Source organism: Gymnoscopelus braueri (genome assembly GCF_963280865.1).
Source record: "Gymnoscopelus braueri genome assembly, chromosome: 17".
Classification (NCBI taxonomy): domain Eukaryota; kingdom Metazoa; phylum Chordata; class Actinopteri; order Myctophiformes; family Myctophidae; genus Gymnoscopelus; species Gymnoscopelus braueri.
The window spans coordinates 5,029,204-5,042,357 of record NC_137617.1 but is presented as its reverse complement, the minus strand read 5'-3'; the positions used below and the strand labels follow the sequence as shown (position 1 = coordinate 5,042,357).

At 43.1% G+C, this 13,154-nt stretch overlaps 1 protein-coding gene across 1 annotated transcript; it reads left to right on the top strand.

Moving 5' to 3' along the window:
• Nucleotides 1-5,852: 5,852 nt before the first annotated feature.
• Nucleotides 5,853-7,820, top strand: LOC308105499 (radixin-like; the record flags this gene model as incomplete). Its single annotated transcript, XM_080456263.1, has 2 exons — nt 5,853-6,899; nt 7,218-7,820. The coding sequence occupies exons 1-2, from the start codon at nt 5,856-5,858 to the stop codon at nt 7,818-7,820; spliced, it is 1,647 nt and encodes a 548-aa protein (XP_080312389.1). The 5' UTR covers nt 5,853-5,855.
• Nucleotides 7,821-13,154: the final 5,334 nt, after the last annotated feature.

Below are 13,154 nucleotides of genomic sequence, written 5' to 3'. Positions count from 1 at the left end.
TAAAATGTGTTTGCAGAGATTTGAGAAACACTTTCAGCCTATCAACACTTTTTTCAAAGATTCAAAACCAGTTCTCAGTCTTGAAATTATTTTAAAGCCTTTTGAAACCTTTATTTTAAGTCAGGAGTTTACAAGGTTTCACACATGTAAAACAAAATAATACCCAGGGAGAACAGTGCCAAAATGCATATTCTGAAAGTGTGTTTGTGACAAATTTGAAACTCTGAAAATGTGTTGGCGAAACACTGTAAAATATTTGTTCAGAGTTTTGAATTTTGTTTTCGGCCTATCAACACTTTGTTCAGAGATTCAACACTTTTTTCAGAGATTCAATTTTTTTTTCAGAGATTCGAAACGAATTTTCAGTATTGCAAAAAAGGTTTTCAAGGTTCTGAAAGCTTTATTTGAAGTTAGGAGTATTGGCAGTAAATTGATTCCATAGTGGACACCCCTCCCAGTCTCATTACTTGGACGCATAGCAATTATAAAAATGAATGTCCTTCCTAGATTGCTGTATCAGATGCAGATGTTACCCAATTTCATACCCATCAAGTTTTTCAACACATTACACGCTTTGATCTCTAAATTTATCTGGCAGAAAAAACGTGCCAGACTTAAACTTCAGAAACTACAGCTGCCCATCTTAAAAGGGGACTTAGCATTACCAAATCTCCTATACTATCATATGGGGTCCCAAGTAAGATATATAGTAGACTGGATCAAGAAGGATCCAAATTCTACCTTTTTAGACCTGGAGGCTTATGGTTGTGATCCTGTTTCTATTTCTGATTTGATATTTATAAAAAATGCTGATGTACTTCCTGGGCTAAAAGACAATCTTATTGTTAAAAACACTCTGAAAACATGGAATCGGGTACGTAAACATTTTGGTGTGACAAACCATATGTCATGTTTGGCACCGGTAGCAAAAAAACCCAGATTTTGCACAATCCTGTCTGGATGTGGGTTTTGGGATGTGGAAAGATGCAGGCATCTTGACTATCCAGGACTTATATAAAGATGGTGTGCAAAAATCATTCCAACAATTACAGTCTGAATTTAACTTACAGCAATCCCAATTTTTTCGCTAATTACAACTCAGGAGCTACATTAACTCAGTTCCAGAATATAGGACTGGCCTGAGCACACGTCCCAATCATGTAGAATCTATCTTAATGAAGGCATCAACTCTCCCCAAAAAAACGGTCAGCTTTCTTTACGAGAGTCTGTACCAGGTAGAAAAAGCATCAACTAATAATAGTAAAATATTCTGGGAAAACCATTTTCAACTACAAATAGATGAGGGGATATGGCGTAATATACTACTTAATGCAAAGAAAATAACGTGCTCCAACAAGAATTAAACCCAATATAAAATAATACACAAGCTACATGTCTCCCCAGTAATAAGGAGTAAATATGATCCCCTATGCTCTCCCCTATGTCCTAGGTGCAAAAGTGGACAACGTACCTATAGCCATATGATCTGGACTTGCCCACAAATCAGACCCTTCTGGGTATCCATTCAAAATGAAATTCTTAAACTGATTGGAATTAAAATACCCTTAAATCCACTCCATTATGTTCTAGGGGCAGACATAAATATCATAGTAACAAAAGGAAATCGACATTTAGTACGAGCTTTGCTCTATGCTGCTCGGTTGTCAATTCTTAATAAATAGATCGATGACAGTCCTCCAAGTGTCCTATTGTGGTTTGAAAAAGTGCTACAGTTAATGCCCTTGGAGAGACTATCATATGTTCTACGGCAGGCCTGTCAAACTCATTTTGGGGTTGGGGCCAGATTGGTCAAATGGTGACTTGAGGTGGGCCGGAACCAGTTGCGGACGCACATGCGCGCTCACAAGCACTCAGACACTGCTACTAACTATGCATATCACTTTAAAAAAAAAAATTATTAAGAAGAATAGCTACTTTAAGTATTACCATTAAAAACAAACAATGCAATTTGTAATAGCATGGGTCGTCTTGGTAGAACGGGTCGTCTTGGTAGAATGCGCGGGTGGTTTTTGGTGTTCTGCAGGGGCGACTGAATATGTAGTGTCTGCATCTAAAAATAAATCTTCTTGAAGCAATGTGTCATATGGGAGTAATTGACTGGTTTGTTCAAATGCTTGTCTGTCTTCTTCATCTTCATTGTCTTGAACAGTTTCAGCAGTTGATTGGTGTGTTTGATCTATGTCAGTTTTCTCTAGTGCTACATAATGTATTTGATCAAGGTGGCCAATTGTTACAGTATTAAGACTTCGGCCTTGTTGTGGGATCAATTCAACTCTATAGTCCTCTTCTGTGTTACTGTTGTAGATGAGTATGCTTTCTTAGCTTTGGCCTTCTGCGCCTTTCCTTGACCAATGTTAGGTGTTCTCAGAGGGACACACGCACGGACGGGTGATTTGTACTGGAAGTTACTGTTCCAATCAAGACTGATTGATCCTGTCTTACCTCACTTCAAAAATATAAAATCCTATAAATAGGATTTTATTTCGTCATGCGTCTCGCTAGCCAATCAAAAGCATTGGTGACAACATATTGTCACATGTCACGTGAAGTTTGACCAATGTTAGCTTGGCTAGGGGGGAGGTGAACACACAGCGGGACGAAGCGAAAACATACTCTTCGCCTCCGGCGGAGACAATAAACCATTTTAAGTAGAATAATTCAATTTGAAGTTAAATAATACCTGGTAATGTGTGTGGTGGTTAAATAATTAGATTTATAGAACAACAGTGGTGTAAAGTAACTAATTACATTTACTCAAGTACTGTACCTAAGTAAAGATTTGACGTATTTTTACTTTACTAGAGTATTTCCAATTTCCAGTACTTTTACTTCTACTCCACTACATCTCAGTCACTGCTGTGACATAACCAGGCATGGAATTTCGTCATTTTAGGGGCAAGGCCACTTTGCCTTTGGTGTTGCAATTTTTTGGAGGGCACAAAGGCCAAATGCCAGGGCAGGAAGGACATAAAAAAAAAAAAAAAAAGATTTTTAAGTCCAAAAATGATTTTTAAGTCCACGGAAATAATGAATTTAACTTGGAGGTTAAGGATGATTGTATTTTAATATATTATAAGAATAGTATAACTATCTGTGAAATATGACCCATTTATTTCACAAAATAATGTGTTGGCAAATGACCAATATTTAGTTATATAGGTCTCAATATGTCACATTCAGCCCTGGACTTCACTGACTGAAGTAGGGGTCACATTAATCACATTAGATTAGATTAGATTATTAATAATTACAGCTTGTAGATTGGCTATTTTCACGATTTTAAATTGTTTTTAAATAATAATAATAAAGGAACATACAAGATTTCCAACGATAATATATAGCCAATATATGGTTCTGTATCAGTATATGAGTCAGTTTTTGCAGATTTCATTCTAATTGGCTACTATGCCTGCATATGAATTTCATGGGCCTGGGTAGGTCACCCTGGCTTGGCGTAGATATGCCCTGTTGCGCACACTCCGCACAGCAACAGCAGGTGAAAGCAATTCACTTAAACAAGGGCTGTGTTGCGCACCAAAAAACAGACTAAAACTGTCACATTCTAGCTGCTGAAATAAACTTCCCATTTAGATCATTGTTGACGAACGAACAGAACATGGATGTGCAAAAGGATTATTTATTTCTTGTCCATCAGAGCGGTGAGGTCACACTTTTGTATGATATTGATAGCCTACATTTTTAATTTGTTTGCAGTTATTCTGTTGCCTGCTTTATATTAATTTGGGGATTTCGCTGTATTTTATTAGATGTATTCATCTATATTTTGCTGTTGAAAAAAACATCAGGGCACATCGGTCTGTAGGACTACGGAATCCTCTCTCTCTCTCCTCTCTCACCATTGATTAGTTCAACAGGCTGCGTTAGATTTAACTCCTGTTTGGCCCGGTAATGCTTTTGTGTCTATTACACTGTGTTGCGGGATTCCGACCGTTCATAGGAGGGCCTCCTATGAATTAATTCAAAATCAAACCTACCTACCACTGTGCATGTTGTAGCTGCGCAGCTCAACCAAAGGGACTGGTGTAAGAGAGGCCATGGTCATGGTCCTCTTTATGCTAATGACCGTGGCCGTGGCTTCACCTTGGCCATTGGCCCATTGTTCTCACGGAACAAGTTTGCCCATTGGCCCATTGTTCTCACGGAACAAGTTTGTCCAGTATTCAGACCGAGGCAGCCTAAGAAGCTGCTGGGCGCTGCCATTTTTTTCTGCCTTTTTTTCTCTCTCTCGTTTTTTTTTCCATTAGAGGTAGTATTAAATGGCGTTTTCTCAAATCACCTCGCGGGCCAGATTTGACGACGTCGCGGGCCAGAAATGGCCCGCAAAACATCAGTTTGACATAGCTGTTCTACGGGGTACCTTGTCCGAATTTGTAGAAGCATGGCTGCCCTTAGCACCATATATAGGGGATGAGTGGCGCAATGTCTTGTGTATTGGAGTGACGGAGGAGATCAATTAGTTGCCAAATTAATTGGGAGGTAGCGGATGGATACAAATGGTAGAGTTATACATGGTAGAGAGGATGTTGGTAGCAATAATGTGATGATTATTATACAATGTATTTGGTGTGAAGTCTCTTAGGATTTGTGTTTCTCTTTTTTGTTTTTGTTTTTATTGTACTGTTATGTTGGGCTATGTTGTGCCCTTTGTCCTGTCATACTCGTGGTGGATTGTCTACTTTCTTTTTTGTCTAATAAAAATATTGAAACAGAAAAGGTCAGGCTGGGAAACTGAAAAAAGGAATTTAAGTTTTGACATACCTCCCTGTGTGGTAAAGTGCGCAAAGAAGGTAGGCCTACTATTTGGGCTCTAATGCTCGAGACCTTGTCTAAAAAGAAAGCTTGAAAGGCATCACATCTCTCAGCGGAGATTATTTCACTGGAGTCGGAACGACGATGTATAAGAGAGTTGATGGTGCTAAAGAGAAGTTTGGGGTTATGGGGATTAGAAGCAATTAGATGGGAGAAATATTTTGATCAAGCTGTGAGAAGCCTGATAGGTGTTGCAGAAGTTCTCCATGGTCTGTGGAGTAATGGGTCTGAAGTAACGGGGGACTCTAGGGGTGGAGACCGCGGGCACTGCGGTAATCTTAAAAATCACACCCAGTGTGAAGTGGGCGGTGTGGTCACAGTGGTCATCACAGTGATGGAAGAAGTGATGGAAGAAGTGATGGAAGAAGTGATGGAAGAAACCATAACTTTAAAAAAATATATGTTTTTTTTTAAGTTATGGTCCAATCACAGTCCTGAATAGACTGTGATTGGCCAATCACGGTGCAGGGTTAGGCGGGGTACATTTTTGGCCAATCACAGCGCAGGATTTGGTGTGCAAATATCCAAACCTCACATATAGGGGCGGTTTCACCGCCCAAAAAGGATAGCAGCATGGTCGAAGACGTGCATGTCAATGGTCTGCAGATTTACTGGATTAAAACAGTAGGAAATGACCAAATCCAGGGTATGACCGTGATCATGAGTGATTGTGATGTCATAGACTGGCTTCCAAGACATATAAGGCCCAATGCCACCAGCTACCCAGCAGTGCGTTTAACACATGTTTTTTTTAAAAGAAGTTAAAAGCCTAAATAATAAATCCAGAAAACAGTGTTTGTACCTTTGATTTGAATCTATCCTCTAAAACACATTTAAATACGATCTTTGTGATTTGACAGGATTTGTCCTCTCAGCTAATTTGGTGTAAGGAGTGTCAGAGAAAGGGAAAGATGGCTAAACTGATGACCTTGCTATCTGGTATAAGGGGTATGGTGGGAGATGGAACAGAGGTGCATAAACTGATCAACATGTGCGTGACCACCATGGACAGAAAGCAGCTGGAGTTTCAAATGAAGCCAAATACAACAGGCAAACAGCTCTTTGATCAGGTGGTGAAGACTATGGGTCTGCAGGAGGAGTGGTTCTTTGGCCTGGAGTATATTGACAGTAAAGGCGATCTCACTTGGCTCCAGCTCGATAAGAAATTCACCCAGCAGGACGTGACGAAAGAGAACCCGCTTCAGTTTAAGTTCAGGGCAAGGTTATTCCCCGAGGATGTGTCTGAGGAGCTGATCCAGGACATCACACAGAGACTCTTCTTCCTTGAGGTGAAAGAGGCCATTCTGAACGATGAGATGTACAGTCCCCCAGAGACGGCCGTGCTGCTCTCCTCCTACTCTGTGCAGGCCCAGTATGCTGACTATAGCAAACAAGTTCATAAGCCAGGATACCTCGCCAAAGACAGACAGCTGCCTCAGAGAGTCCTGGAACAGCAGAGGTTGACGCAGGAACAGTGGGATGACAAGATGCAGACCTTGCACGAAGAACGCAGAGGAATGTTCAGAGAAGACTCCATGATGGAGTATCTGAAGATTGCACAGGACCTGGAGATGTACGGAGTCAATTACTTTGAGTTCAGGGACAAGAGTGGCATAGAAATGTGGCTGGGAGTGCACGCCCTGGGCCTTAACATCTACAAACACAAAGACAAGTTGACACCAGAGACTGGTTTCCGGTGGAGTGAGATTAGAAAACTCTCCTACAATAACACTAAGTTTATCATCAACCCCAAGAATAAAGCTCCCAACTTGGTGTTCTATGCACCACGATTGCGTATCAACAAGCGTATCCTGGCGCTGTGCATAGACAACTATGGGCTGTGCAAGACTAGGGAGGAGACAGACACTTCAAGACACATCAAGATGCAACAGATGAAGGCTCAGATGGCGAGGGCTCAGAAGGAGAAAGAGAGGCTAGAGCGAGAGAAGGATGAGCTGTTTGAAAGCCTGAGACAGAGAGAGGAGCATACCCTCAGGGCCCAGAAAGAGCTTGCGGAGCACACCCGACGTGCTTTGGAGTGGGAGCAGGAGAGGAGGAGAGCGATCAAGGAGGTGCAGAGGTTGGAGAAGGAGAGACTCGCTACAGAGGAGGCAATGGCAGAGCTGACCAAACAGGCTGCTGACCAGGCGAAGAACCAGGATCAACGGGGTGCCGAGTTGGGTGAATTCATGGCTAAGATTGGCATCCTGGAGGAGGCCAAGAGGAAGAAGGAAGAGGAGGCGTCAGAATGGCAACACAAGGCACTGTCGGCCCAGGATGACCTAGAGAAGACCAAGGATGAACTGAAGACAGCCATGATGACTATGCCCACGTTGGCGGCCCCCGCACCGGTGGAGTTGGAGCAGGAGAGGAGGAAAGCGAAGGAGGAGGTGGAGAGGTTGGAGAAGGAGAGACTCACCACAGAGGAGGCAATGGCAGAGCTGACCAAACAGGCTGCCGACCAGACGAAGAACCAGGAGCAACGGGCTGCCGAGTTGGGTGAATTAATGGCTAAGATTGACATCCTGGAGGTGGCCAAGAGGAAGAAGGAAGAGGAGGCGTCAGAATGGCAACACAAGGCGATGTCGGCCCAGGAGGACCTAGAGAAGACCAAGGATGAACTGAGGACAGCCATGATGACTATGGCGGCCCCCTCGCCGGCGAACGAGGAGAATGACGGGCAGGACGACGGGAGCTACACCAAGGCCAGTGTTGAACTGTCCAATGACCACGGCCTGCGTAACGAGGAGGAGGAGCGTGCCATTGAGGCCCAGAAGAATCAGAGCACGAAAACGCAGTTGCAGGCATTGCGCTTGGAGCTGGGCCAGACCCAGGACGACGCCAAATTGACCCAGAACGACATGCTGCACGTCATGAATGTCAAGGCCGGCCGAGTCAAGTACAGGACACTGCGGCAGATCCGCAAGGGCAACACTAAGCATCGCATCGACGAGTTTGAGTCCATGTGAGAGAGACTTAAGGCAAGCTACATGCTCGAAATGAATTACCACAAAATGACGCCACTGAGCAGCGGTGATAAGCAGTGAGGTGGTCACCTCAGCCCACGTAGCTTTTTTCACTCTCAGTGGTTCTCAACGGTCCCGGGACCACCAGGGGGGTCAAAAAGGTATGTGTGTAAACCAGATGGACCCTTACTGGTTCCATTTGTAGACTCAGTTAAATTAAAGGATTTTACAGTGTAGATCGAGGTAATTGATTTGATTGATTGAAATTTGTATTAGGCAAAAACATCACAATTACATTTATAATACTTTGTCTAAAAGGTCCATCCAACAAAGGTCTTGTGTCCATTGAGGTCCTTGGTATTCATTTCATAGACATATATAGTAGCAACCAAACAGTTCAAATATCAACACAAAAATACAGAGAAAATAACACTATATGTACAAAAAAGCTTGAAAAACTAAAACAGGCTATTTGACCAACAGGCCTGAATTGGTGAAAAGGAGCTCATACTGATGACTCAGTTTCACGCAAATTGTTCAGAAATCCTGGGTTTAAGTGTTTTAACTGCTCAATATGGCGGGAAATCAATAGTGACTAAGTTAAGGCTTCATCCTTCTGCCATGAACCGAGCCCCTGTTTCACAAACACTAAGATCAGTGGCTCACAAAACATTTACCAATAGAAAAATGTGATGTCTCCTCGGTACCAAAACTAGTAAAAGTAGCCGATCTACATGCATTAATTGAAACAGTGATGTTGTGTGCAATGCAATTTAAATAAAGTCTGCATGAGGTGAGGCTTGCACCGGCGACCATGTGATTACGAGGCAGATGCTGTAGGGAGAAGCCATTGGACCAACATACCTGAACTGGTGAAAAAGGAGCTCACACAGATGACACCGTTTCACGCAAATTGCTTAGAAATCCTGCGCTTAAATGTTTTTCAAACTGCTCAATATGGTGGAAAATCTAAGGGCGGAGCTTACTGGTCAAAGTGATAGATGTGTTCCTCATGAGTCAAGGCGCATGTGTAAGCAAGTTTCATGGCTGTCAGCCAAACGAGGCATGACTTCTGCCTTAGTGTTAGTGATGCAACTTAAATGAAGTCTGCATGAAGTGAGCCTTCAACCGGTGACCTTGAGGTTGTAAGGCAGATGCTTTAGCGAGAAGCCATTGGACCAACAGACCTGATCTAGTGAAAAAGGAGATCACACAGATGATAGCGTTTCACGCAAATAGCTCAAAAATCCTATGTTTAAGTGTTCTTCAAACTGCTCAAAATTGCGGAAAATCTAAGGGCGGAGCTTACTGGTCAAAGTGATACATGTGTTCCTCATGTGTCAAGGCACAATTGTAAGCAAGTTTCATGGCTGTAGACCAAACAAGGCATGACTTTTGCCTGTTTAAGGTTTGCATGTTCAAAAAATTGCTATAGCGCCCCCCTTTCGCCAATTGGAATAAGATTGGTTTCAGTGATATTTGGAATGACCCTCTACATTACTGCGAAGTTTCAAACAAATGTGAGTCTGCATGTATGTGTTACGGGCAGATGAATAATTGTCATAAAACTGCAATATTCATTGTCTCTTTAAAGCTTAATGTTTTCACTTAGAAAAAAATCCAGCCTCACACATCTGTCGGTATAGGTCCAAAGTACATGTGTAAAATGATTCGTGCAGATTACTCAAGAATCCCAGGAGGAGTTTGATTTTAACTGCTTTTCATATAATTCAAAATGGTGGGAGATCTAAAGGTCAGAGGTCAAAAGTCAGACTCTGAAAGTTGTTAGGCATGAGGAGACGCATGTGTGTATCAAAGTTTCATGGCTGTAGGTCAAACAGGGCATGAGTTGTACCTGGTCAAAGTTGGCATTTTAAATTGATTGCTATAGCGCCACCCTTTGGCCAATGGTTTAGAGTTTCGGGCCTTGGCCGTTTGGCATAGCACTCTACCATATTGCTGAGTTTCGTAAAAAGCGTATGCACGGTTAGGCCAGAACTGCGAAACACGCCGGAAGAAGAATAGCGAAAGTGTAGAGATGGCCCTTTGGCCATGGCCCCTTAAAAAAACAAAAAATATGTACAAAAAAAGGGGGGGGGGGGGGTCGTCTGTCTAACGGGAAACTGGTACTACCTCCTCCTAGGTCCCAGAGAAGAAAAAAAAATACTGTGTCAAATGGGGATCCGAGGCCTAATGTTGTAATGCATATCAAACTGGGGGTCCTTGAAATGTTAAAGGTTGATAATAACTGAACTACACTATGTTGTACCTACAACCTGTAATACACTGTAAAATCCTCAGTGATAAAACTAGAATTGAAAAAAAAGTTAGCTAATTGAAATAGGGCTGCAATAGTTAATCGAACTGATCGATTTAATCGTTTATAAAATAAAACATCCATAATCGATCATTTAATAAAATACTTTGTGCATGTCATTACAGGGATTGATTATTGATAAAGTATTTTATTAAAAGAGACGTTTCCAAAGAAAGCAGAAATACTGAAAATAATCACTTCTAAGCTCACAACGTGTCACAATGGGACGCGTTGTGAGGAGGAGGCAATGGCAGAGCTGACCAAACAGGCTGCTGACCAGACGAAGAACCAGGAGCAACGGGCTGCCCAGTTGGGTGAATTCATGGCTAAGATTGGCATCCTGGAGGAGGCCAAGAGGAAGAAGGCAGAGGAGGCGTCAGAATGGCAACACAAGGCGCTTTTTTTTGGCGCTAAACTATCGATTATCTAAGCAATCATTCTATTGATTCCGTAAGTGAAAAATAATCACTTATCTAAGCTCACAACGTGTCACAATGGGACGCGTTGTGAGCTTTTAGATCAAAATTGTTTCACTATTTTTACACGACACCATTGTGTGACAAAGTATAAAATAACGCATACGTGGTTGATCAAATGCTTCTCGATAATTCCATTAATCCAAAACGGCATCAGTAGAATGATTGGTTAGATAATCGATAGTTTAGCCCCAAACAAAAAAATGCCTTTAATGTGTTTACAATAGGAACTATTGTAGGCGGTTCTAATCGATGTGGCCATACATGGAGATCTAGTCCAGAACCGCCGAGCCAATCGATATGCTCGGCATTCTGCAAATTTTACTCAAAGGTTTAGTAAAATGTAGTGAGTTTTGCTGTATAAAACCTTTTTTTTTTACTACTCTCGGTACTCTCCCTCTGCCAGCCTGGGGAGAGCCCCGAACTGAGGTCATGCTTCCTTCAATGCATGAGGAGCTAGCTAGCCGCTTCTTCCTGACAGGGGGGAGTTTTCCCGGTAGGCCGTAGCGTGTGGAAGGAACACGTTATTCCAACCAGTTCCTTTCCCCTCCATCGGGCTTGATCAGGGGGAGGCAGTATAGAGACCAGGATTACTGCATGTTTTTTTGTGAGGGTACCTACCCTAGGGGACACGGGGAGAACATGCAAACTCCACACAGAAAGGCCCTTTCACCAACCCCACCTTGGGTATGAACACTGATGACACGGGGGAGGGAACACGCCCCCAGCGCCCACAGTGTCCCTGGCGGGAATCGAACCCAGGACCGTCTAGCAGTGAGTCGACAGCTCCACCGACTGCGCCACCATATGACACATTTTAATGACACTTTCCTTTCCTGGTGTAGTTATGTAGAAAATGGCACATCAAACAACATACTCTCTGAGCAGAGGCAGAACATTTCAAAGGTACAATTATGTAGGACATGTTCTGGGGGTCGCCCAAGGTGGCCCACTCTTGGTCTCATTCGATTCAGCTCCCTGTATAGTATGCTAAATGACATGTCTCAACCCCTGAAGAGTATTCGTGCCAAGTTTGTTGCGGATTGGAGCAACGGTGTGCCTGTGGCCCACGGGGGCCCTGACATGGCCCCTAGGTGACACACGTGGTCCCTGGTGTGGCTATTCTGATGGCAGACCCCTGAACAGTGTTTGCACCAAGTTCGATTCGGATTGGAACAACAGTGCGCCTGTGGCCCCTGGGGGACCCTAATGTGGCTCCTGGGGGACACACGTGGTCCCTGGTGTGTATTCTGATGGCAGTCCCCTGAACAATGTTTGTGCCAAGTTTGGTGCAATTCGGAGCAATAGTGGCCTCACAAGTCAATCTTAAGTTTGTGACGTCCGTGGTAGACCCGCCCTCTAGGCCATTTTAACTCTATAACTGCCAGAGTATATACATTAATACACTCACCCACTGCCAGCGATTTTTGTGTTTTATAACCTTTTCAAGTAGTCACAGAATATTTATCTCCAGTATGATCGATCCCCTGATAGTTGCTAATCACTGAGGGTTTCACTGTGTGGTTTCACAAATGTCAACGAGGTCATCGCGATCTCGTTGACATTTGTTGTCCGCCTTTGAAAATAGCATGTCTCGACCAAAAATACATAGTAAAAAAAAGGAGCCGAGATACAGCATTTTTAAGTAATATGTTAACCAGGAAGTGAATGGAGCAGTAAATCTTCGGATCGCGTTATCTCTGGTTATGTGTGAAAAAAAATACAAATAATAAATAAATAAATAACTCGTCCATGGCAGTTAATGAGTTAATATAGGAAAAGAAGAGATTCGGTGTGGAGAGAAAAAAGGAGGGGGCCTAGTATGGAGCCCTAGTTGTTAAGCTGTTAAGCCCCAGAGCTGGATCCCTGATTGGGTCTGTTGGGCCCAGGGGTCAAAAGGTCAGGGGGGCCGCTCAACAGAATTTGGCCACCAAAAAGGCAGACAGAGGTACATTTTATGACAGGCAAAGTAGGCAAGTAGGGCTCAAAGCATTAGGATACCCGAGGGCTCATTTAAGTCAGTCAGAAGGGCCATATGTTTTTGTTTGTTTGTTTGCCCAGGGTCCCAATAGTCTCACAAATTCCTCAGGTTGCACCAGAGGAATTAATCACAGTTTTGCCACTAAAAGGACACAGAAGAGGTCATGACATTTTGGACCGTCACCAAAACTGAACTGTCCCTGTTCAAACTTGTTTCCACAAAGCTCTGCTTTTATCATGACATCATTCACAAGCAAGCACTGTACAGGAAAACAGTGAATATAATGGATATGATGGATGTTGTCATGAAGGCTGTGTGTTCCATTCTCACACGTGAGTCTGTTTTCTCACATGAAGGCTTTCAGGTCAAAGTAGGGATTCACCAACCAACCAGCAGCTACCAACCTGCAGCTGGTTCCCATGCAGTGCCACCTCAAAGGGATAAGTAGATCTCATGGCTGAAATAGTTGCCCACCCCTGGGCTATAGTATGTTGAGCTGGCCTCTGGCAATGTGCTTATTCAGCACCATGGAGAGAGGCATTAATACATTATTCAGTAGCCTA